The sequence below is a fragment of the Anomaloglossus baeobatrachus genome, chromosome 4 (genome assembly GCF_048569485.1).
Source record: "Anomaloglossus baeobatrachus isolate aAnoBae1 chromosome 4, aAnoBae1.hap1, whole genome shotgun sequence".
Classification (NCBI taxonomy): domain Eukaryota; kingdom Metazoa; phylum Chordata; class Amphibia; order Anura; family Aromobatidae; genus Anomaloglossus; species Anomaloglossus baeobatrachus.
This window is the reverse complement of record NC_134356.1, coordinates 516552682-516579954: the sequence shown is the minus strand read 5'-3', so window position 1 is coordinate 516579954 and position 27273 is coordinate 516552682. Positions and strand designations below refer to the sequence as shown.

The following is a 27273-nucleotide window of genomic DNA, read 5'->3' as shown; positions in this document are numbered from 1 at the left end:
TTTGCCGCGTTTATTTGCCGCGGGTGCGTTTTTGTGCGTTTTTTTGCCACAAAAAACGCACAAAAACGCAGCGTCAAAAAAACGCAGTGTGTGAACCTAGCCTTGTAGTGTTTAATGGTCAAACCAGGAATGGTGTCTCAGCCGCTGGGGAAATCTGAGTCTTTGCTGCAGATCCTGTGTGGACTTGTTTGTCTATACAAGGTGATCAATAGGAGTGGCAGGTTTTTGAAGCTCAGATTATATCTGTCTGTAAATTAGCCCTGGAAAACCCGAGTCTTCCAAGACATAATTGAGTCTTGATTAACATTGTATCCCCTTACCATGTCACTATGGATCTGAACACTGGATAACAAGGGTGGCCATTACTAAGCCACAAGAGCAGTGTGGACTCCTTATGTAACGAACTAGCCTGTATCTCCTACTGGTGTCAAACATTAAGCGACTTGCTGATACTGGAGCCAGTGCAGTCTGGTTGGGAAATAGATGGATAAAGGCAGGTGAGGACTTGTTACACAGGCACCCAAATTCCTCTAAGTGAGAGACAGAAATTAATAGCTGACATGTGGGTTCTTGGGAACTGATAATGAGAAAACCTGACCTCAAGAATATTATCTTATGTATAATATATTGATATTCTGTAGCATGACTCATTCTTTTTTCCTTTAAAGGGAATCTCTCAGGAAGATTTTATTACTGAAACTACTGGTATGGCTGCAGAGGTCATAACTCAATAATAAATATGAGGCCTGTTTTGTAGTAATCCAATGTGTCAACATTGAGAAATTAAGCTTTGAAACCACATGCAAATTAGCTGTAAAGTGTGCAGGAGGCGTGTCGGAGCACTGTGAATAGGACACGCCCCCATAGATTTTCTAATTCACATGTAGGTTTAAAGCTTAATTTCTCAATAATTATACATTCGATTACTGCAAAACAGGAATCATTTTTTTTGCGGTACTATGACTTATGCTTCCAGTAGTAGTAAAATCATCCTGACGGGTTCCTTTAAGGTGGCCCTACAGCTTAGATGGCTGTCATCCAGTTGCTTGTTTCACTAACAGCTATTCCTCTTGCTCACCCCCTAATCATTTGCCCACTCAACTTAAGGCCCCGTCACATTTAGCGACTTACCAGCGATCCCGAAAACGATACGACCTGATAAGGATCGCTGGTAAGTCGCTGGGAGGTCGCTGGTGAGATGTCACACAGTCAGATCTTACCAACGACTCCATAACGATACAGGTCGCAGTAGCGACCTGAATAACGATCTCTGCTGTCATTGGGACCCTGTCACACAGTGTCAAACACAGCGATGCGTCCTGCCCAGCAGGACATCGCCTTTGAAGAAAATGGTCCAGGACATTCAGCAACGACCGGCGACCTCACAGCAGGGGCCAGGTCGTTGCTGGATGTCACACATAACGAGATCGCTAGCAAGATCGCTGTTGCGTCACAAAAACTGTCGCTAGCGATGTCGCTTAGTGAGACGTGGCCTTTAGCCTATGTGTTCTTAATGAAAGGAGATCAGAATCTGCTACTTCCGGACACCTCTGGTGGCGACATATTGTCTGTAAGAATAAAAGGAGCGGGCATGTTAAAATTTATCTGCCTGATCTTTTTCATCCCTGACATCTGTTCTTAGAGGAGATTCGGGACACCCCACATTGACTGCCCTCTCTGGTCTGAGCTAGAAACCATGTAACTGTGGGGTGATGAGAGTGAAGTTATAGGACATCACCTGATCACAAAAGGGATAAAACCCGCAGTAACTATTAAAGGCAAAGAGAACACAGTGCCCTAATATACTAATTGCGATACTATACAAATAACTGATAAATCATGTGGAGTGCTTCTTTAATTTCTGTGTTAAAAATTACCACTATAATAGGAACAATAAGGTCACAAAAATGGTAAATGTCAATCTCTGTTGTGGAGTCTGTGACTAGGCTGTTGCCACCTAATCTGAGCGCACCATAATGTAGGGGCAGAGATGTGGATTCTAGTGACGGATCTCTTACTGGACTGCTTATGTAGTTTTGATAAAATCACTGTTAGATCAGCAGAATATTATCATAAGATAAGAAGACTAGTAAATCTGCTCCAAGTCCTCCATATTAATGAGCCCTGTATAACCCCACCCCCAACCACTGATTGGCAGCTTTCTGTATACACTGTGCATAGGCAGAAAGCTGCCAATGAGTGGTATGTCCGGAGTTATATAGAGCGGTAAAAAGCCCACTAAGTGACATATCACTGTAATCTGGGTCTCTGTCCCTACATTATGCTGCTCTCTCATAGGATAGCAAAAACCTGGTGATAAATTTTCTGTACACAAACTGTCCAATATAATCCAAGCGTTGCAGTGTAGGAGGCATCTTTTTCTATATAGAAAGCTACAATTCTTTTTGAAGACCTCTTTATATACAAATAGACACTCTCTAGGGCTCCTGATGACAAAACCTCTACAATCGGCCAATGGATCTTATATCTGACCTATAATCACGCCGTATAGAAGCAAAAGACATGATTTGATGGCTCCTTACGCCATAACCCCTGCTGTGCACCTCGCTCTTCACGCTCAATAGTTCACTGGCTGACAGCTCATTAGTGGGAATTCTTTGATAATTACTGTTTAGTTTTGTGATTATTTCCATTTTTCGAGTAAACCTTTATTCATGTGGAGCGATTCTCTGGCACTCGCTGTCAGTTTTCTCTGCCATTATGTTATTAAAGAGAACTGTGGAAAGAAAGTGCAATAGGGTCTTACCCCAATATGGAAAGGGTAGAAAAGTAAAATCAAACTCGCCTATAGCGGGTTGTGCCAGTCACAACCCCTATATACGCATATAAAATCCAGGTCAAAGGCAGCAGTCCCAGGTTTGGCTGATAACAGAGAGTAGTAGAAAAAGGCTTTTTCTGCCTGTTGTCCTGATGAAGGGAGCTGAGACTCCTGAAACGCGTTGACCTGTGCATGAGAATAAAGAAGCATTAATCCATTAATCTCCTCCTGAATCCGATTGGGTCATTGGTGTGGTGTTGAAAACCCTTTTGTCTACTACTCTCTGCCATTATGTTGGGCTGGACGCAGGCTGTATGTCGGCATTACATGGCCTGCTATCTGGCGTCACTTTACTTGATTCATGTATCATCAGTGGCCGCTGCTCCCTGTATACAAGAAATGTCTTTCATACAATCACCTATTGTCTCTGGGACTTCTTTTTTTCAGTTTGTACCTGTTTAAACTTGGCCTCGCTCCGCAGATCCAGGACCTGTACGGGAAGGTAGAATTTACAGGTCGGTAGTCATTCTTTCCTCTTGTTTATATAGGAATGAAGTACGTATTCTCTACGTCACCCGTCCTGACCGGAAGGAGTGTTGTGTATAAATAGAGCTCCGTGTGTTAGGCCGGGCTCACACTTGTATGTCTGCAGACGTATACATGGGAAATCTATGCAAACGTGCCATACGTCCAACTATGTCTGTCCACATTTCAATGTATACATATGCTGCCATATACACATCTGAATACAGATTTCTTCAATTGAGATGGATACGTCCAGCGGAATTCACTGTAGAAATGTGAACCCAGCCCTCCACGTCCTGGGATCCGTCTACTAGTGTCTTCATTTTATTGCAAGGTTTTATACAACTGGTGCACAGCAGTCCATGACATACAGGCATTATGCTCCTGTTATGGAGGACACGGCCATAATCTATTGCACCATGTAAAGCTGACTACTTTTACAAGTTGTGTAGAGTCCTGGAAAAAGTGACTTACACCAGGATTGTGACAGAAACACAATAAGACGCTATGGAAGTACTTACATGTAGTAATAGAGTATAGCTGTAATCCCATGTTTCAGTAAGAGCCACTATTAGTAACGCGTTTATGTTAGTGCCGTCTACATTCTTTGCACTTTCATTATCTGTCAGCACATAGTTTTTGCTTATGATGTTAAGGTTTGGACTTAAATTCCTTAATGACCCTCAATACACCTTTTTAGGGTGGGTGTACACGATCCATAGACACTGCACTCTAGACGCAGTATCAGCTATCCTGAACAGACGCCAGTGTTCTCCAAGGGTAATTGCCTTAGAGTCTACTGGCTATTGTGGCCTGTTCAGATGTTAAAGGGCTTACGCACCACTCAGACAACCCCTTCTCAATCCATATTTTTCTCCCATTTAAAATAAAAACACTAATTCTCACCTCCGGTCCCGGCGCTGTTCCAGCAGTGTTGGCACCGTCTCTCCTGGGATTGCATAACTGTGTAACATCATGCCGTTCCTGCCGTCAATCAATGGCCATTTCATTCTCTGCAACTTCAGACAAATCGCTTACAGCCGGAGGACGAGAGCACTGCTGCTCTCTTTCTTACTCTTGATATATGTGTTGCGTCTGAAGGTGGGGAGTGTGAAGCTGCCAGGATTCTGTATTGTCAGAGTTACAGGATCCCGGGAGAGACCACGTCGAACCGCTGGAACAGCACTGGTACCAGAGGTGAGTACAAGTGTTATTATTTTAATTGGGGTAAAAATATAGATTAAGAAGTGACAACATTTAAAACAACATTTTAGTGGTAAAAATATAATTTTTCATTCCTGTCATTGCAGTTTGTGTTAATTCCTGAAAAGCACCTTAAGGCCCTGTGCGCACTTACCGTTTTTTCTCGCGGATTTCCTGCGGTTTTGCTGCATGTTTCGCTGCAGAAAATGTTCATAACATCTCTGCAGTGAATCACCAGCAAAACCTATGGAAAAAAAAAAATGCTGTGCGCACTATGAGGAATTTGACAGCTGCATGTTTTGCTGCGGGATTCCCGCAGCAAAAACAATTGCATGTCAATTCTATTCCGCACGTCGCTGCGGGATTTCACTCCATTGACTGCAATGTAATTGTGAAATCCCGCAGGGAATAACAGAGGCAGCAAATTCTGTGCGGTTCTTTCCTTTTTCATGCGTTATTCCCTCCGGTATTTCGCGGTTTACCTGCGGTAATGTACATCGCTGCCTGCGGTTTGCAGGGAAGTGATGTCAATATGACAGGAAGAGGAAGCGGAGCACAGAGTAAACACACACACATCACACACACACACACACACACACACACACACAGACAGACATCACAGACATAGAACACAGACACATCACACACAGACACACACATATAGAATACACATAGAAAGCAAACGGAAATATAGAAAAAAAAACACGTGTGCTCCGCCGTATTTTTATCGTCCAGCCCAGTGAAGCACACAGCGGCGGCCCGGTATTCTCAGGCTGGGGAGGGCGAGGGGCAGGGTTAATGTCCCACGCCTACCTCCCATCTCCCGCAGCCAAAAATATCAGCCGCAGCTGCCCCGGGACTTTCGCATACATTATGCGGCAGTCCCAGAGTGTCCCCAGCTCTTCCTGCTGCCGTGATGCGGTGGCAGACAGGGTAATACAAGGAGTTAATAGCGGCGGATCGCCGCCACGAAGTCCAGGCTTGATCATGGCAGCGTCTATGAAACAACTGACATAATCAACCCATAAGTTAAGTGAAAAAACACACACACCGAAAAATCCTTTATTTTAAATAAAACACAAAAAAGCCCCTGGTTCACCCGTTTATTAACCCCCTCAAAACACACAACTCAGGCGTAATCCACGTCCTGCGATGCTTGCATCCAGCCGCGACTGACACAGGCTGAATGCAGCCTCGCAGCGAGACAGCAGAGGTAACCACAGGGCATTTCCCACAGCCGATAATTTGAACTCACTACCGACCATGAGAAATGCAGCGTGTGCTCACAGGGACTCTGTCTATCTATCTAACTATCTAGCTATCTCTCTATCTATTCTTCTACCTATCTATTTATCTGTCTGCTATCTAAGAAGGAAATTACTTTTTTTTTCAATGTGCTTTATTGCATTGAATGCATTAAAGCACATGTACCAACCCGCACGCGGCAAAACCGCGACAATACCGCGAACAATACCGCGGTAAAACCGCAGCAAACCGCATGCAGTTTTCGGGTGCGGTTTGTCGCGGTTTTTTACCGTGGGTGCGGTAATCTTTCAGTGCTTGCGGAATTTTCTTGAGAAAATTCCATTTTCCAGTGCGCACAAAGCCTAAGAGTTAACAAAAACTACGCAACAGCAGTTTTGCATATGTTGAGTGGTGCTGTTTTTAAATTGGTATCACTTTAGGTGGTATTCCAATATTTAAGTCCTCCAAAGTCACTTTAAAGTGAAGGAGGTCCCTAAAATAAAATAAAATAAAATAAATATTTTTTTGTAAATCTCTTTGAAAAAATGAAAAATTGATGTTTAATTTTTAAACTTTCTAACCATCCAAATAAAATATTAAAAAAAAATTGACAAATGGCGTTTATGTGAGGTAGACATAAGGTAAATGTTATTTATGAAACATTTTGTGTGCTCTGACTATATGGATTAAAGACGTAAACATTCAAAGCTTCAAAAAACATGCAGACTTGTAAAACCTCAAACTCTGATAGTACTCGCTGTCCTCTGCTCCAGCGCCGCCTCCTGCCTCTACTCCAGTCATTATATTTTGGCTTGTGTGGTGACGCCATCAGTACTCCGCACATAATCACTGCAGTCAACCGCAGAGCAGCTGAGCTTAGTGATTGGCTGCAGTGGTGATGGGCACTGCAGTCATTAGTTTACCGCTGTAACCAAGACACAGAGACCGGAGAGCCGATGCGGTACCCAAACATAAATCAAGTATTTTTTCCATCATGTCGATATGATGATGACTTTGCATTACTTTATTTTGAGTACACTTCATTATTACTGGAAATGCCTATTTAAGCTGGTGCGGAAATGAATTTGCTTGGTAATACTTATTTTTATTCTGTTCTTTAGATTATCAATAGTGATGAGCGAGCACTAATATGCACAAGTGCTCGTAATGAACAGTTGGATGCTCAGATGGGCACGACTTGAGTACCTGAGTATAATAGAAGTCAATGGGGGACTAGAGCATTTTTCCTGGGAAATCTTCCAGAAAAATGCTGAGTTCCCCATTGACTTCCATTATACTCAGGTGCTTAAGCTGCGCCCATCCAAGCATCCAACTGCTCTTAACGAGTACCGAGCACCCGAGCATGGTTCATCACTAATTATTAATGGAAAATAATATATTTCGAACCAGTGCTAATTATCTTTTTTTCTTGTGTTTCCAGCGGAAGAGATTGATATCATGAAGAGTGAGCTGGAGAAGTACGGGATTCAGATGCCTGCATTCAGCAAAATTGGAGGAATCTTGGCCAGTGAGCTTTCCGTAGATGAAGCTGCATGTGAGTACAGGTCATGTGGGGCTTAGGGTACCGTCACACTTTAGCGACGCTTCAGCGATCCCACCAGCGAGCTGACCTGGTCAGGATCGCTGGTGCGTCGCTACATGGTCGCTGGTGAGCTGTCAATCAGGCAGATCTCACCAGCGACCAGTGACCAGCCACCAGCGATGCGTGGAAGCGATGCTGCGCTTGGTAACTAAGGTAAATATCGGGTAACCAAGCGCTTGGTTACCTGATATTTACCTTTGTTACCAGCGCACACCGCTTAGCGCTGGCTCCCTGCACTCCTAGCCAGAGTACACATTGGGTTAATAAGCAAACCGCTTTGCTTATTTACTCGATGTGTACTCCGGCTTTGTGTGCAGGGAGTCGGCACTGGCAGCCTGAGACCGGCGGACGCTAGTAACCAAGGTAAATATCGGGTAACCAATCAAAGCACTTCGTTTGGTTACCCGTTATTTACCTTGGTTACAGCTTACCGCAGGCTGTCAGACGCCGGCTCCCTGCTCACTGCTCATTCAGATCGTTGCTCTCTCGCTGTCAAACACAGTGATGTGTGCTTCACAGCAGGAGAGCAACGTCCAAAAAATGAACCAGCACTGTGTGTAACGAGCAGCGATCTCACAGCAGGGGCCAGATCGCTGCTCAGTGTCACACACAGCGAGATCGCTAATGAGGTCACTGGTACGTCACAAAAACCGTGACTCAGCAGCGATCTCGCTATGTGAGAAGTACCTCTTTTTTAGTCAGCAAGCTCAGACTTGATTGTAGATCTCTCATACAGATAAGTTTTCAGTTAAAGGGTTAAACTGGGTCAATAAAATGAATGGCCAATAAAGGTCCGTGTACATGGACTGACCAGTGGTTTGCAGACTGCAGTAGACAATGTGCACTGAATGATCTGCTCTAGAGCGCTTAGTGTGCACAGGCTACCATGCGGGTCCTCGGCTTTGCGTGTCCAGTTAACACAGAATGATGCCCCTCTGAGAACAATGATTATTTATAGTGCGCCAGAGATCCTTTCACTTGATGAGCGAGTGTTTGGCTCCTTCATCAGGTGACGGCAGCCCATTTACACAGCAAGATAATCGTGAAATGAGCATTTTTAACAACACTCCTTCACAATTATGATGCAGTGTGAATGCCCCTTAAGAATGTTTGATCAGTGGTGGTACAATCTCTGTATCTGGTGTTCAGGAAGAGAAAGATCTGGTATGTTGGATTGCTGACAATCCTTTTGTTCTTCATCATGTTAGCATCCAGAGAGATCTGGCACTGGTGCTAGAGGAAACGGATCTCATGAGCGCTGAATGTTCCTGTTCATGAGGGCTCGAGATAGATACATGTCTGTATATAGTAATGAAATTGGCCTTCTAAAATAAAAATGATGCAGTTTTGTCAGATATAGATTGGTTCATTATCCCATAGATGCTGGAGTATGACAGTGTGTACAGTGCTACCCAAGCCTGAAGATTGGAAAGGTGCCTGTATACCCTTAACATGAATTTTGAAAAGTCTAAAGGGGGCTTTACACGCTACGATATCGTTAATGTTTTATCGTCAGGGTCACGTTGTTAGTGACGCACATCCGGCGTCATTAACAATATCGCAGCTTGTGACACTTACCAGCGACCTTAAGCGACCTCAAAAATGGTGAAAATCGTTCACCATGGAGAGGTCGTCCCAAAACCAAAAATCGGTAAGGGTTGTTTATCCATGTTGTTCATTGCTCATGCGGCAGCACACATCACTAGGAGCGAGGACCGTCTCCTTACCTGCCGCCGGCCCCAATGCGGAAGGAAGGAGGTGGGCGGGATGTTACGTCCTGCTCATCTCCGCCCCTCTGCTTTGATTGGCCGGCCGCTTAATGACGTTGCGGTGACGTCGCTGTGATGCCGAACGTCCCTCCCCCTTGAAGGAGGGATTGTTCGGCAGTCACAGCGACGCCGCCGACCAGGTAAGTACGTGTGACGCTGCCGTAGCGATAATGTTCGCTACGGCAGCGATCACAAACGATCGCATGCACAACGGGGGCGGGTACTTACACGCTCTATCGCTAGAAATTGCTAGCGATATCGCTACCGTGTAAAGCCCCCTTAACACCGAAGATCATCCTTCACAAGAAACGATATAGACCCCAGTGTACACGTCAGAGAAAAATTGCAGAAAAATGCCACACAGGGCCTTTATTAAGCCATTGAAAGAGGGTGTACATGAAATATGCACACATATACACCCTTTTGATGGCTTGATAAAGGCCCAAAACATTGTGAAATGTTTATATTTTTCATATTTGCATATTTTTCTGCAATTTTTCTCTGATGTGTACACTGAGGTCAATAAAGTTTCTTGCGAAGAAAGATCTTCCATAACTTAGACTTTTTGTAATCAATTGCATCTTTACAACACTGTGGAAAGTTGCACCAAGCAAGCACAAATTGTGGAGGGGTGCACGGAATATACTTTAATATATGTACGCCCTGAACAGTTCTACCTCCCCAGATGCTGCTTGGCCAAATATGCATATGCCTTCAATGGGGAGAGGAGAATAGGCAGCTGCCAGACACCTTTTCTCTGCAGAAAACAAAAGGATCAGGGATTGAAATTCAACATGTTTGATCCTCTTCTTCCCCAACATAATTTGTCTCTGGAGAGTCAGGAGGCCCCATAAAGGGTGTTTTTTGGGCCCGCCAATGTTATCAGGGGAGTGATCTTTAAGGTGGCCATGCAAATTAGATGTATTTCATTCAGATTCACGAATTTCAGCATATGTTTTTTTTCATAGCGGTCTGTTATTCTCTGATTGAACATGTAGGGATGAAAGGAGGAGGATTGATCAGGCATTGTGGATTTCATTGTGCCCAAGCCTTTTTTTACTGGGAGATGTGTTTCCTATTGTCCTCTCTTTAGGCCTAGGACACACGGCGAGAAAAACTGTGCGAGGCAGCATCGATAAGTGATTATTTTCTCAGCCCTAATCGGACCGAGAAAAAAGTTGCAGCATGCTGTGGGTGGAATGCGATCCTGTTCTACTTGCACCCATGTAAGTCTATGGGGCGAGAGAAACATCGCACTGCTCTCGTGTTACACCGGTGTAAGGCAAGAGCAGTGCGATTCTCACATCACCCGGCAACGGGGGAGATAGGGAGATAAATCACTCCTTCTCCTCCGCAGCGTCGGCCCGCCCCTTTGCAGCGCTGGCCCGTCCCTCCGCAGTGTCGGCCCCTCTGCAGCTGAGGTCTGATTGCACGATCGGACCACAGTCGCATGACACTCAGCTCTCACTGTGCTGCCAGCGTGAGCCGAGTGTCATGTGAGCACCTGCACAAATCCCCATGTGGCCCCGGCCTTATTGAGGAAACGAGCCTAGTAGTTGGGACTAATGCAGACTGAAAGAGCGTCTGGTTGTAGACCACCTAAGGTGTGTGCGCATCTTACCTCTGTATGACCTCCAGCTTGGCAAAAGGAATCCCTCAATTTACTGTGTCCTCAGTTGTGGTACCCTAGATGTTTAAAGAGAGACATGTGAAAAAAGCTGCGTTCTGTTAGGGTTTCCCTTTTAGGGAGCCGCTTTTAGGGTCATATTAATGCAGATTACATCCATTTTTCCTGTAATTATACTCCCATCAGCTGTAATGAGGCTTAATAACCTCCGTGACGTTTCGCTTGAAGGGTTCTGAGCGCTCTGATGTTGGTAAAATATCTTTTTCCAAGAGACTGTGTTCTGAAATCTGCTCCTTTCATCTAGCTAGAAGCTATTTCCTGGAGGTAATGATCAGTGTTAAGTGTACAAATGACTCTTTGGGCACACTGGGCTCGTTGCCAATTTTACCCATTAAGTTCATCTAGCATTCGAGAACTGATTACTTGACTTGATAACGACTGGAACTTTCCAACACAATAGAGCTGTAAAGACCCCATAATGTTAAAAATATATTTGATTGTTCGCAGGAGAATGGGCAAGAGCATAATAGACAATGCATAGAATGAAAACACCATAAATGTGCCTGATATGATGAGCATTGCCCACTCATGTAATATTTCTGCTGTACGTCCTCCTTGGTATCATGCCCCAGGTGCCTAGCGGAGCCTTTATCCTTCTATAGGCAATTTTTACTGTAGGTTATGGATCTAATCCATACATTTTGTTTTTTTAGTACTTAATAAATTAATACTTCATTGATTGGCTCAATCTCTTGTAGAATGTGTGGGGATTGTGCGGCAGGATATTTGGTACTGCTCGCTCGTCCTGCTGCCTGACTCACCAGGAGTTGTATTACTTGGCTGGAGCAGATCAATTTTGAAGAGCGGATATTGAAGTTTTGTGTAATCTCTCTGGTATTTTGCAGTGCACGCGGCTGTGATTGCCATCAATGAAGCAGTAGACCGGGGAGTTCCTGCAGAAACGTTCACCGCACTGAGGAATCCAAATGCCATGCTAGTAAACCTTAATGAGCCCCTATCTACTGTCTATCAGAACGCCCTCTATCAGGCCAAGCAACATAAGATGGAGAATGCCAAGAAACGGGTGAGTCATTATTTCCCCGAATCTATAAACTTCTACCATCGTGATCCTTCAGTATGGAGAACACGTCCAAGCTTCTATCTTCTTTCTGCCCTTGCACAACTATGCATTTTCTGGCAAGATAATCTTTTGTTCTATGTGTAATGTATACCGCTTTTATTTCTAACAGGATTTGCATCCGTTTTACTCTTTTTTATTTTTAATATTCAGTGGTTCTAATACATAAGGAGTGCTGCGACATATGAGCACCTACACTGGGGATTGTCCCAATGTGTATATGTTGTATTTGTAAGTGCAGTGATTGTGATAAACTAATAAAAGAACCAATGCGCAACCATTAAACTACAAGTGCCCCAGAGCTGGCACCGTTCTCAGTTTACTTCTATCCGGCCGATATGACCGATCTCGTAGTATCAGCGCTGTCGCCAGTGTTACCTTACCTGGATGCCATCTGATCAGCTGCCCTAAAGATAGCGGAGATCAATAGGGACTGGAGTCACCGCTACGTAGAGGGAAGATTATTTTACAGGTTTTTTTCATTTTTATATTGCTTGTCTAATAAAAAAAAATCACAAATTTTATTTATATTTTAATTTTTTGAGACCATAAAATAACCACCCCAGTAAGCAGCCACCACTTGTGTCTCTGCCGATTTCCACTTTAGGGCAACCGGCCAAGCCCTTGAACGCTGGTTATACATATGGGATTAAACTTGGGCAAGCTCACAGATTTCAGCAGGATCAATTTACAACCTACAGGTTTTAGGCGTGGTGTGTGATTGCCCCCATCAGTGGCCTCTTGGATTTCCTGCAGGAGATGGGCTTTGTTGGTCAGACAGATAAGAAATGACCTAATCTCTTTTGGAGAACAGCGTTGATGCTCATATGGAGAAATGGCTGACGGCTGAATATGCTCTGGGCTCCCTGGCATCTTGGTGCCGTCCTGAGCAGTTTAAAGTTTCATTCCTACCTCTGCATTTCATGGCTGAGATGTGAATTGCTGCTTCTAGGTGTCGGCCATCAGAGCTGCTCTACACGGTTTTGCATAAATGATAGAAATTAATGGGAGCGAGGGAAGCAATGCTGCAAAGGGAGCTCTGCTGTTGGCATAACTCATTACAGGCAGAACAAGCATTGCTCACTTTACTACCGTATGCTGTTTCCGTATCCCCCATTCAATTCTATGGGAATTACACAAACAATATAGTACAGCTGCACGCTCGGCTGTGTTCATAGCCATAACCTCACACTGGCAGACAGTCAGAACAGGGTCCCTGTGTAGGAACAATATATGGGCCCTTTTCTGTCCAATAACTCATCAAAATGCACAATTCCCTTTGGTTTGGAGGTAGAAATGGGCCCCTAACCTCTTGGGCCCCTGGGCTGCACAAGTTGCACCAATGATATGTCCGCTTCTGCTCTGGTGACTGGGATCTACAAGCAGATATTGTCATCCCAGCCATGAAAGGCACAGATGGTAATCCTTTAAAAGGGTGGGAGTGCTTGATGCAAGAATACCCAACAAGGTTAAGATGGGAACCCCTGGATGTAAGTGTACTGCCTCGGTGTGAGTCCTGTGGAAAAGCTTTGGCTGTCATTATACCGATACTGGGGGCTCTGGGTGTCACTATTGTGGTGGAGAGGGATCTGCATGGATATCATTATTTAGGGGAGCTCTGGATGTGGCTCTCGACGAAAGAAAGGTTGGACATCTGGTCTAGAGAATGGCCTTGTAAGGCTGCTTTCACACATCCATTTTTTGCTGTGCGGCACAATACGGCACTTTGCGGGAAACCGCATCCAGGTTTTTTTGCCGCCGGGTGCGATTTTTCCACATAGACTTTTATTAGCGACGGATTGTGCCGCATGGCCTTGCGTTGCGTCCGTTTTTTGCCGGATGCGGCATATTTAGCCGATGCGGCGGCCGGATGAAACATTCAAGTGAACGTTTTTGTCTGCGGCGAAAAAACCGCATCGCGCCGGATACGGCGCGATTTACAATGCAAGCCTATGGACGCCGGATGCGGCATCCTGCAGCAAAAACCGCATACGGATGAGTTTTTTTGAACTGCGCATGCTCAGTATCAAGCCGCATCCGTCAAAAAACAGACGGGCCGCATGGAAAAACTTATGCAACGGATCCGTTTTTTTCGCCGCATCCGTTGCATAGGTTTTTGAGCCGAATTGTGCCGCACTGCAAAAAATTGGATGTGTGAAAGCAGCCTAATAAAGAAATGCATAAAAATGTTAAAGGGAACCTGTCAGCAGGTTTTCCCAAATAAAGTAGCATCTGTCATCTCTCTCACAGCAGTCTAGAATGCTGTATATATGTTGCCAAGCCGCTCTACAGAACGCAGAAAATAACTTTTCTTATACTCAAAGATCTGGCACCTCCTATCTTCATGCTGTACCATCCTCCTTTTCTGCGTCATGTGGATGACTCCTCTTACGTCATCCACAAAGTGTCTTCCATCGCACTCCTACGCAGTTCTTTTTGCCCTGCTGAGGGCAGAGCACAGTACAGTAGTGCTCATGAGTCAGTGCTGCTCTTTGGCCTTTCCCCACACATGCACTCTACAGTACTTTGATTTGCCCTCAGCAGTGCTGGGAGAAGAGTGCGATGGAGAACACTGTGTGGATGCTGTAGGATGCCTCATCCAAAAGAAGCAAGGAGGAGGACGGCCATTGTAGGAAGAGAGGGGACGCCAGATCAAGACCAGTGACGCCCATCGTACTGGACCATACCATAGGTGAGTGTAATAAAAGGTCTTTTTTGCGTTCTATAGAGTGGCTTCGGACCAGCATTCTAGAATGCCGTATCAGAGGGCTGAAATATGCTGGATCTATTTTATATAGGGAAAACCTGATGACAGGTTCCCTTTAGAGGTTCTGTCCAAATTACCGTATTTTTTGGATTATAAGACTCACTTTTCCTCCCAAAAATTTGGGAGGGTGCTTACTGGGTGCTGCTGGCGCTGGTCAGTATGGCGCTGTTGTGTGCATCAGCGGCGCCACTGTGCTCGGCGTGCAGCTGCTCTGTTCGGCTCGTGTGCGGCTGCTCTGTTCGGCTCGCGCGCGGATGCTCCGTTCTGTGCAGCTGCTCTGTTCTGCTTGGCGCGCGGCTGCTCTGTTCTGTTCGGCGCGCGGCTGCTCTGTTCTGCCTGGCACGCAGCGGGCGGTCATTCTGAAGATGTTGGCGGTCAGAGATTCAAATAATCGCGCTTAGACTCTGCCTGCGCAGATGGAGCTCTCAGCTGCGCAGGCTCCGACTCTGACAGCAATTATTTGAAGCACTCACCATAGACCGCCGACATCTTCAGAATGGCGGGTGACTCACCACCCCCCCGCACAGAGCAGAGCAGCGTCACCAGGCCCCGCACAGAGCAGCGTCACCGGGCCCCGCACAGAGCAGCGTCACCGGGCCCCGCACAGAGCAGCGTCACCGGGCCCCGCACAGAGCAGCGTCACCGGGCCCCGCACAGAGCAGCGTCACCGGGCCCCGCACAGAGCAGCGTCACCGGGCCCCGCACAGAGCAGCGTCACCGGGCCCCGCACAGAGCAGCGTCACCGGGCCCCGCACAGAGCAGCGTCACCGGGCCCCGCACAGAGCAGCGTCACCGGGCCCCGCACAGAGCAGCGTCACCGGGCCCCGCACAGAGCAGCGTCACCGGGCCCCGCACAGAGCAGCGTCACCGGGCCCCGCACAGAGCAGCGTCACCGGGCCCCGCACAGAGCAGCGTCACCGGGCCCCGCACAGAGCAGAGACCGCAGTGAGTATCTGGGCCTCCCTCTGTACCATTACCAGTATCCCCGTACTCTAGTACCTACCGCCTCTGCCTTCTGTGACTCCCGCTCCGCTGCTGCCCCCTCTGCCTGGTAAGACACCACCAGATTATAAAACGGACCCCATATTTTTTTTTTCACCTTTTTTTTTTTCTCCAAATTTGGGGTGCATCGTATAATCTGGTACGTCTTATAAAACGAAAAATACGGTACATTATTTGCTTCCATTTGTACAAATCATTATATACCCTTCTGCTTTACATCACACTTACCTGTTGTAGGAGTATCTCAGTCTACTTTTTTTTAACTACTGTATATATTGTTTATGTAATAATATAATATACTACCTTATACAATTCCTTATTTTGTGGTATGCTGCCATATACCTGCCATCGGGTGAATTGAGCAACATGGATATGCTTACGGTGTATGCCTGGTTCTTTTCCTTATGTGTGCCCACCTTATGACCACACTTAATACATATAGAAAAAAATCTTTGGATGGACATTTTCTTTTGGGGGGGGGGTGAGGTCAAATACCATGTATGAAGTTAACGCATTGCAAATGGTGTTTTCCCCCACATTTTGGTGTATTTTTGGGGTACTTTTAATTTTTTTCAAGAAGGGTTTCTGAACAAAAAATAAATAATCCACTGCAAAGGTTCAACAATACTCTTATAGTCATGTACATCTGACTATTTTTGAGTGTGCATCATGTTGTTGCTGATGGTGTGTCACATTAATGGCAATCTTCTGCTTCCTTTGTGCCAGGTTACTTCTGAGAATGAGGGAGGAGAACGCGATGTGTATGAGGAACTGCTAACTCAAGCCGAAATACAGGGCAACATCAACAAAGTGAACTGTAAGTGTCTCATGTTCTTGTGAATGGCCAGGGCAGACGTACCGCGGGGATCCCTGCATCCGGTGTGTGGCTGACTATTACCAGACGTTACACAGCATTTCTGCAATAACGATTGGGTGCTCCATTGTTTATCAGATCATTATATAGGGTGCTTTACACGAGACGATGGATCGTGCGATGCATCGTCGGGGTCACAGTTTTCGTGACGCACATCCGGGATCATACACGACGTCGTCTCGTGTGAAACCTCTGAGCGACGCAGTATCGCTCACAAATCATGAGTCGTGTACTCGTCGCTCAGTTTCATAATATCGTTTATTTTTACTTGTGCCGGTTGTTCATCGTTCCCGTGGCAGCACACGTCACTCCGTGTGACACCACGGCTCTCGCCGGCTAAGCGGAAAGAAGGAGGTGGGCAGGATGTTTACATCCCGCTCATCTCCACCCCTCTGCTTCTATTGCCTGGCGGCTGTGTGACGCCAAACGTCCCTCCCCATTCAGGAAGTGGACGTTCACCGTCCACAGCGAGGTCGCTCAGCAGGTAAGTACGTGTGACGGGGGTTTCACGACTTTGTGCGACACGGGCAGCGATTTGCCCGTGACGCACAAACGACGGGGGCAGGTACGATTGATTGTGAAATCGCACAGTCGGTCGTCCCGTGTAAAGCAGGCTTAACTCCATTTTTCACAACACTGGTCATGATATTTGGGTAAAGTTAGAGAATGTAAGTTGGGCAGAAGAATCAATTGAGTAAAATCCAGCCTTCCGGGAGAATCTGCTGGCCGACAAATCCTAGATCTAGAATGAGTATATATGACGTCTATTCCTTGCTGACTCTGCTACTTCTCTTTGTTTAGTAAAATCCGCCATAGAAAGGGTTGACCAAGCTCTGGAGAACGGCAGCCCTCCGGTGTTGTATGAGGCTCTGAGTAACCAATCGCTGGCACTAAGAACATTGCAGAGAGACAATTCTGAATGGTACTTTAATCAGCTACAGAATGACAAGCAGCAGAAGCTGGAGGTGAGTTGTTTTTATGGTATTATTTTATATAAGCCCCTCTGACCAGCATCATGACTTTGCAATGACACTGAGGCACTTATTTGATCCTATGTGGTCTGCAGCAGCACAGTATGATCCTGTCTTAAGCAACTGCCCTATACTTATAGAGATATTCTCAAGTTATTAAATTGAATTGCTTTAATTATTTACACAATATGAAAATAAGCATATTTGAAATTGACTTGCTTTTTCTCTCTGCTTTCATTTTTCTGTTATGAGCGCTTTTTTGACCAAAACTGGGGGTAAAATGGGGATGCGTCTTACAAAACGGACATGGCTTACCGGGACGGTGGTTGTCGAGCGGGGTCATAGGAGACAGGCTCACAGGATTCACTTGGGGGTGTCGCGGCAGTCGGCATTGATCTATGGGCAAGCTGCGTGGGTGTCTCGGCGGCGGGTGCATTGATCTGCAGGCGGGCGGGCTGCAAAGGTGTCTCAGCGGCGGGTGCATTCATCTGTGGGTGGGCTGCGAGAGTGCAATGAACTTCAAGAAAATGACCGCAGAGTCCTATCTGCTCTTGCGCCGCCTCTGCGGCAATTTTCTTGAAGTCCATCTTGTCAGCTGCGGGCGATTCAAAGGAGCCAGCAGTTAGCTCAATGCACCCGTTGCCAAGACACCCCGTGCCGTGAGACCTACGCAGGCCGCTCGCAGATCAGTGGAGCCTGCCGCGTTATCCTGAGTGCGACCTTTGACTTGCCTCCTATGACGCCGCTCCACCACGTCGCCCTGGTAAGCCATACCCATTAGATTCAATTGCGCCCGCCGCTACTACCCCCGATCTTACAGTATCGCCTACAAGGCCTCCTGTGACCTTCCTGAGCCACTCCACCAACGCCGCTCCCCCCTGGTGAGATATTATAAGACGAACTAGGATTATAAGACGGACTCTCATTTTAACATTAATAATTGTTTCCTATTTTCCTCCTCTAAATTTGGGGTGCATTTTATAATCTGATGCGTCTTATAAAACAAAAAATGCGGTATATATATTTATATTCCAGGAGAGGAGTTAACTTCTAACATACCAGTCAGCTCTTTACAACCCATTGATTTCTATACAGCAGTTAGCTGCTGGCCTCCTTCCTTTCCCTCTCAGCTTTTGACAGCGCTCCATCAGTCACACCCAGCATCACAGGTCTCACTGTCCCAAGACTAATTTCTTGGTCCCGTTCTTGTCAAATGCCCTGTTAGCACTATGTGTAACTACAGTGATAGCAGTGCAGACTCCAGGACAAACCACTGATGGCTGAATGTGTTACAGCAGAACTTGTGCTGAGCGGCTCAAAAGATAACTTGAGAGTAACCGTTTAACCATGGTCTTTATGTGCTGAACCGAATATTCAACACTATGTGCTTATATATACTCACAAACTGTTCAATGACCAAGCTAGAATTATCCTGTGTTTCCACTGCATTTGTTTCTTATTTTAGACATAGTTCATGTGATCATGGCGCGTGATATAATATCCATTTATTTTTAGCTTTGTTGGTTACTTCTTAATGTAATGTTATGTCTTAGCTTAGAGTATTTTCACATTTAGCGTTTTTGCTAAATATAATAATATACCCTTTGGTTGATTTTATAAACAGTCTATTCAAATAAGATGATTTTGTGTTGAATGATAGTTGTACGTAGGTCTCAAATTCAGGACCTAATGGACGATTCACACTTATTACAATTTTCAACCAACACTGGTGATCTGAAGGAATACAGCAGAGAACATAATGGCCCTAGTGCCTCATAATAATAAAATGTAGCAGGAAGGCGACAGATGAAGAGAAAGTGGAAGCTGTGGATGTGCAGATTTGTCAGAGCAGAACAATTGGGGATTGCACTGCTCCAAGACTCAAATTGTATTACATGTCTCTAGCCAGGCAAGATTTCCTATATTCAAGTATATTGAAGAAGCAGGCCAAGATAGGAAGCATGGTTCATAATAATGATATAGCTCCAACATATTCCACAGCACTTCACAAATCAGAGGGAACATAAATAAGTAAAAGCAAACCTAATTGAGTAACAAACAATAAAAAAAAAATTAAACTAGGTGGCAAGAAGCTCTGCTCACAAGAACTTAGTCTGAGGAGGTAGGGCTCACATATGAGGTGGAAGCAGTCCTTCTATACAAAATAATGTGTAGTCTGAGGAGGTAGGGCTGACACATGAGGTGGAAGCAGTCCTTCTATACAAAATAATGTACAGCCTGAGGAGGTAGGGCTGACACATGAGGTGGAAGTAGTCCTTCTATACAGAATAATGTACAGTCTGCGTAGGTAGGGCTGACACATGAGGTGGAAGCAGTCCTTCTATACAAAATAATGTGTAGTCTGAGGAGGTAGGGCTGACATATGAGGTGGAAGTAGTCCTTCTATACACAATAATGTACAGCCTGAGGAGGTTGGGCTGACACATGAGGTGGAAGTAGTCCTTCTATACAGAATAATGTACAGTCTGAGGAGGTAGTGCTGACACATGAGGTGGAAGTAGTCCTTCTATACAGAATAATGTACAGCCTGAGGAGGTAGTGCTGACACATGAGGTGGAAGCAGTCCTTCTATGCACAATAATGTGTAGTCTGAGGAGGTAGGGCTGACACATGAGGTAGAAGTAGTCCTTCTATATACAATAATGTACAGTCTGAGGAGGTAGGGCTGACACATGAGGTGGAAGCAGTCCTTTTATACACAATAATGTACAGCCTGAGGAGGTAGGGCTGACACATGAGGTGGAAGCAGTCCTTCTATGCACAATAATGTGTAGTCTGAGGAGGTAGGGCTGACACATGAGGTGGAAGTAGTCCTTCTATATACAATAATGTGTAGTCTGAGGAGGTAGGGCTGACACATGAGGTGGAAGTAGTCCTTCTATATACAATAATGTGTAGTCTGAGGAGGTAGGGCTGACACATGAGGTGGAAGTAGTCCTTCTATACACAATAATGTACAGTCTGAGGAGGTAGGGCTGACACGTGAGGTAGAAGTAGTCCTTCTATACACAATAATGTACAGTCTGAGGAGGTAGGGCTGACACATGAGGTGGAAGTAGTCCTTCTATATACAATAATGTGTAGTCTGAGGAGGTAGGGCTGACACATGAGGTGGAAGTAGTCCTTCTATACACAATAATGTACAGTCTGAGGAGGTAGGGCTGACACGTGAGGTAGAAGTAGTCCTTCTATACACAATAATGTACAGTCTGAGGAGGTAGGGCTGACACATGAGGTGGAAGCAGTCTTTCTGTACAAAAGAACTTACAGTCTGAGGAGGTTGGGCTGACATATCAGGTGGAAGTAGTCCTTCTGTTCAGTAACCCAGCTATATAGGTTAGTTCACATTAAAATACCTGTCACCAGTCTGGGTATGGACTTTTTATTCATGAATTGTGGACAACCTCAGACTGGGATAGGACGGTAAAGCCCTTTTCAAAAGTCGTGTCCTTTATGAGTTGTTGCAGCCCTGCATGCAGAACGGGAATCTTACAGTCCCCATTGTAAAGTGTGATCTCTTGCTCTTTGCACTAACCCAGCGCTGCCATGTACAATACTAAGCAGTAATTGAATTGTAAACACCATAATGATGTGACAGTATGGCGACCGCTTGGTAAAGAATGTGGCAGTTCTGGGTTATTGCAAAGAGTGAGATTTCCTTATAACATGTGAGATCTCACTGTTTCACTGTGAGATCCCACTCTGTATGCAAGGGTCCCACAATTCAGATGTTTGGGAGCTGACTCAACCTTAAGTTGGGTCTTTAAGAGGGCAATAGGGACCCTTCTGCTGATGAGTGTTATTTAGAAAAATCAAATCTGAGCCTGCTCACTTGTTCCTTAAAAGAACCTGTCAGACTGTTTTCTTAAAGAAATGGTTTTAATGGAGCTGTAATACTGACTAAATTAATATATTTGGTGAAGATATCCACTTTGTTGTTGTTCTTTAACACTAGAACTACTGAGGTAGTCATTTTGACTATTTTGCACCATGTATTTCTATATAGGTGTCACGAGTCCAGTAGTTCTAGTGTTAATCAGGTTTTGAAGTTTTCTGCTAATTAGATTTTGGTACACAGGGGCTGGACTGTAACCTGGGTCCTATCCTCCCTGTCTTTGATCCCACAGCCCCACTATCTGCCTCCACTCTGTCAATAACAGGTCACTGCTTTTTAGTGACCTGAGTCATCAGTCTAAAATCTTATCTTCAAACTCAGGAGGCAGGCAGAGAGTTGGGGAATCATAGACAGGGAGGAGAAGACCCAGTGTACAGTCTGGCCCCGATGTACAGAAATCTAATTAGCAGAAAACTTCAAATGGTGATAAGACAGGAGTTAGGGGTACTTCTCACATAGCGAGATCACTGCTGAGTCACGGTTTTTGAATATGAAGGACTGGAGAAAACGGGTTTATTGCCGCGCTAAAAACCACGAGCATGTATAAGTCAAAATATTCTCTTTATTTAGATCATTCCTACGCGTTTCTGAGGCTCATCTGCCTCCTTCCTCAGGGAAAAAGAAGAGTCACGGTTTTTGTGATGCAGCAGTGACCTTATTAGCGATCTCGCTGTGTGTGACACCGAGCAGTGATCTGGTCCCTGCTGTGAAATCGCTGCTCGTTACACACCGTGCTGGACCATTTTTTGTACGTTGCTCTCCCGCTGTGAAGCACACATCACTGTGTTTGACAGCGAGAGAGCAACGATCTGAATGTGCAGGGAGTCGGCGTCTGGCAGCCTGCAGTAAGCTGTAACCAAGGTAAATATCGGGTAACCAAGCGAAGCCCTTTGCTTGGTTACCCGATATTTTCCTTTGTTACTAGCGTCCTCCGCTCTCAGGCTGCCAGTGCCAGATCCCTGCTCCCTGCACACGTAGCCAGAGTACACATCGGGTAAATAAGCAAAGCGGTTTGCTTATTAACCCGATGTGTGTTCTGCTAGGAGTGCAGGGAGCCAGCGCTAAGTGGTGTGCACTCGTAACCAAGGTAAATATCGGGTAACCAAGCGAAGTGCTTTGCTTGGTTACCGAATATTTGACTTAGTTACCAAGCGCAGCATTGCTTCCATGCGTCACTGCTGGCTGGGGGTTGGTCACTGGTCGCTGGTGAGATCTGCCTGATTGACAACTCACCAGCGACCATGTAGCGACGTACCAGCGATCCTGACCAGGTCAGATCGCTGGAGCGTCGCTAAAGTGTGACGGTACCCTTAGTAAATGAAATGTGATAAGTGGTGAAGAACAAAAAAGAGTTTTCTTTTTCGCTCCTAATTGGGAGACCCAGACAGTGGGTGTATAGCTACTGCCCTCTGGAGGCCGCACAAAGAACTACACTTAAAAGTGTAAGGCCCCTCCCCTTCTGGCTATACACCCTCCCGTAGGAGTACAGATTCCTCAGTTTTAGCTTTGTGCGCAAGGAGGTCAGAAAGACGGCGTCCTCCTGACTTGCGGTCTCCGATTCCCACACCCGCGGTCGGTGGGAGGCTTTCCCACTTTGGCGACATCTGGCTGTCACACGTCAAAGACCGTTGGGTGAGGGATATTCTGTCTCACGGGTACAGGATAGAGTTCAGTTCTCGTCCGCCAACTCGTTTCTTCAGAACTTCTCCACCACCAGACCGAGCCGATGCTCTGTTGCAGGCGGTGGCCGCTCTAAGGGCGGAAGGAGTGGTGACCTCCGTCCCGCTTCAGGAACAAGGTCACGGTTTTTACTCCAATCTGTTTGTGGTCCCAAAAAAGGACGGATCGTATCGGCCCGTCCTGGATCTAAAGTTGCTCAACAGACACGTAAAAGTCAGGAGGTTCCGGATGGAATCCCTACGCTCCGTCATAGCCTCAATGTCTCAAGGAGATTTTCTAGCATCAATAGATATCAAGGATGCGTATCTCCACGTGCCGATCGCACCAGAGCATCAGCGTTTCCTACGCTTCGTCATACACGACGAACACCTACAGTTCGTAGCGTTACCTTTCGGTCTGGCAACAGCCCCCCGGGTCTTCACCAAGGTCATGGCAGCAGTAGTAGCTGTTCTGCACTCGCAGGGTCACTCGGTCATCCCGTATCTAGACGACCTGCTTATAAAGGCACCCTCTCAAGAGGCATGCCAACACAGTCTGAAGGTGGCACTAGACACTCTCCAGAGTTTCGGGTGGATTATCAACTTTCCAAAGTCTCATCTAACCCCGACCCAATCTCTGATTTATCTTGGCATGGAGTTTCATACTCTATCAGCGATAGTGAAGCTTCCACTGGACAAGCAGTGCTCGCTACGGACTGGAGTGCAATCTCTCCTTCAGAGCCAGTCGCACTCACTGAGGCGCCTCATGCATTTCCTAGGAAAGATGGTAGCAGCAATGGAGGCAGTCCCGTTCGCGCAGTTTCATCTGCGCCCTCTACAATGGGACATCCTACGCCAATGGGACGGGAAATCGACGTCCCTCGACAGGACTGTCTCCCTCTCTCAGACTGCCAAGGACTCTCTCCGTTGGTGGCTTCTCCCCAACTCATTGTCACAGGGAAAGTCGTTCCTTCCCCCGTCCTGGGCAGTGGTCACGACGGATGCGAGCCTATCAGGGTGGGGAGCGGTGTATCTCCACCACAGGGCTCAGGGGATGTGGACTCTGGAAGAGTCCACCCTGCAGATCAATGTTCTGGAAATCAGAGCAATCTATCTTGCCCTGCGAGCCTTCCAACAGTGGCTGGAAGGCAAGCAGATTCGGATTCAGTCGGACAATTCTACGGCGGTGGCTTACATCAACCACCAAGGGGGAACACGCAGTCGCCAAGCTTTTCAAGAAGTCCAACGGATTTTGACGTGGGTGGAAAGCAGAGCGTCCACCATATCCGCAGTTCACATCCCAGGCGTGGAAAACTGGGAAGCAGACTTTCTCAGTCGCCAGGGCATGGACGCAGGAGAATGGTCACTTCACCCGGACGTGTTTCAGCAGATCTGTTGCCGCTGGGGGACGCCGGACGTCGATCTGATGGCGTCACGGCACAACAACAAGGTCCCAGTTTTCATGGCACGGTCTCACGATCACCGAGCACTGGCGGCAGACGCCTTGGTTCAGGATTGGTCGCAATTCCGACTCCCCTATGTGTTCCCACCTCTAGCATTGTTACCCAGAGTTCTCCGGAAAATCAGGTCCGACTGCCATCGAGCCATACTCGTCACTCCAGATTGGCCAAGAAGGTCGTGGTACCCGGATCTGTGGCATCTCACGGTAGGCCAACCGTGGACACTACCAGACCGTCCAGATTTGCTGTCTCAAGGGCCGTTTTTCCATCTGAATTCTGCGGCCCTGAACCTGACTGTGTGGCCATTGAGTCCTGGATCCTAGCGGCCTCAGGTTTATCTCAGGACGTTGTTGCCACAATGAGACAGGCTAGAAAACCATCCTCAGCTAAGATCTATCACAGAACGTGGAAGATATTCTTAGCGTGGTGCTTGGCTCAAGGGTTTTCTCCCTGGCCATTTGCATTGCCAATTTTTCTTTCCTTCCTGCAGTCTGGGTTGGAAAAAGGTTTGTCGCTTAGCTCTCTTAAGGGTCAAGTCTCCGCGCTATCCGTATTCTTTCAGAAGCGCTTGGCACAGCTTTCTAAAGTACGCACGTTTCTCCAAGGAGTTTGTCATATCGTTCCTCCTTACAGACGGCCATTGGAACCCTGGGATCTGAACAAGGTTCTCATTGCTCTCCAGAAGCCGCCTTTCGAGCCTTTGAAAGAGGTTCCCCTTTCTCGGCTTTCACAAAAGGTAGTTTTTCTTGTGGCGGTCACGTCTCTTCGAAGAGTGTCCGAGCTAGCGGCATTATCTTGCAAATCTCCCTTCCTGGTGTTTCACCAAGACAAGGTAGTACTGCGTCCAATTCCAGAGTTTTCTCCCAAGGTGGTTTCTTCCTTTCATCTCAATCAGGATATCACCTTACCATCTTTGTGTCCGCATCCAGTTCACCAATTTGAAAAGGGTTTACATCTGTTGGACCTGGTGAGAGCACTCAGGATTTACATTTCTCGCACGGCGGCTCTACGCCGTTCGGATGCGCTCTTTGTCCTAGTCGCTGGTCAGCATAAAGGATCGCAAGCTTCCAAATCCACCCTGGCGCGGTGGATCAAGGAACCAATTCTTCACACATACCGTTCTGCTGGGCTTCCGATTCCATCTGGACTGAAGGCCCATTCTACCAGAGCCGTGGGTGCGTCCTGGGCATTACGGCATCAGGCTACGGCTCAGCAAGTGTGCCAGGCGGCTACCTGGTCGAGTCTGCACACGTTTACCAAACACTATCAAGTGCATACCTACGCTTCGGCAGATGCCAGCCTAGGTAGACAGGTCCTTCAGGCGGCGGTGGCCCACCTGTAGGAAGAGGCTGTCTGACAGCCCGTTCATGTGGTATCTTTTTACCCACCCAGGGACTGCTTTTGGACGTCCCACTGTCTGGGTCTCCCAATTAGGAGCGAAAAAGAAGAAGGGAATTTTGTTTACTTACCGTAAATTCCTTTTCTTCTAGCTCCAATTGGGAGACCCAGCACCCGCCCTATTTGTTCTTAGGGTTTCGTTTTTTCGGGTGCACATGTTGTTCATGTTGTTTCTTAAGTTCTCCGATCGTGTTATCGGATTGAATTTGTTTTTGAAACTGTTATTGGCTTTCCTCCTTCTTGCTTTGGTACTAAAACTGAGGAATCTGTACTCCTACGGGAGGGTGTATAGCCAGAAGGGGAGGGGCCTTACACTTTTAAGTGTAGTTCTTTGTGCGGCCTCCAGAGGGCAGTAGCTATACACCCACTGTCTGGGTCTCCCAATTGGAGCTAGAAGAAAAGGAATTTACGGTAAGTAAACAAAATTCCCTTCATTCGGATGGGATTGGGAGGTTCGGATTATGCAAAGGTGGTTAAAGGTCTCTTCCCATAACAGCAATTTTTCTCTGTGTCATGGCCAAGATGATAATACAATACGCCTGACTGGCTGTTTTTTATCAGTAACTTCCATAAAAGTAAGTAGGAGCTACAAAACATGGAGATTTCGGCTCAGTGAATGGACAGAAAGGTAACCCAATTCCTAGCACTAAAAGCTGCCTATCATACACATGGAGCAGTCGTGCCCGAGGAACCCCTCCGAATGTGTTTATCCATAAGCAGTTGTGGGTGAGGCGGTAGAGGAGGCCTCACTGAGGTGCAGACTATTGTGTGTCCCGGCTTTGTCCCCTCTATGAAGACATTCATGACCCAAAGACATTTTCTGTCAGGTGCATTTATGTGCACATCACCATTACGCCGGGTGTTTTTGCAGCCGCCTTTTTATGCGGAAGCCTTTGATGACACAGTCCTTAGCACGTCACTTTGTTGTCAGCAGAAAATGAATTGCGGTTTGCTTGGATCACGCTGACTTACAGCTATTGAATGTTCATGGCCTGAATACATCTGTTGTAAGCCAAGCGTGCCCGCTTCTTTCTGAGCTTCTATGCTGGCTGGGCGTGGAGGTGCCTGCATGCCCACAAGCACATGTATAGCTCCTGTATGTGCCGGTAATTATAAATAGACGAAGGTACAAAAGGCGCTCTGTGAGGAGGGTGGAATTTAGGTGTGTACCTGAAGGGAGGCAGTGAGACATGTTCCTGTGTCATCTGTTAACTCCTTATTCAGACTCCATGAATCCCCAAATTGTTAATTCCAATAGCGAGATTCATTCTGCTCCAAATCTTGCATTCTTACAACGTGTCATGTTTTTGTTGTTTTTTTTTGCATTATGATGTCAAT

General features: G+C 46.4%; 1 protein-coding gene across 1 annotated transcript in view; it reads left to right on the top strand.

The window, feature by feature from the left end:
- The window catches only part of IQGAP1 (IQ motif containing GTPase activating protein 1), a 313620-nt gene that overhangs the window by 132443 nt on the left and 153904 nt on the right, over positions 1-27273 (top strand). Inside the window, exons 6-10 of the mRNA XM_075345867.1 lie at positions 3227-3294; positions 7194-7307; positions 11657-11835; positions 16385-16475; positions 17334-17497. Of these exons, the coding sequence (XP_075201982.1) occupies positions 3227-3294; positions 7194-7307; positions 11657-11835; positions 16385-16475; positions 17334-17497 (616 nt within the window). The remainder of the gene's footprint in view (positions 1-3226; positions 3295-7193; positions 7308-11656; positions 11836-16384; positions 16476-17333; positions 17498-27273) is intronic.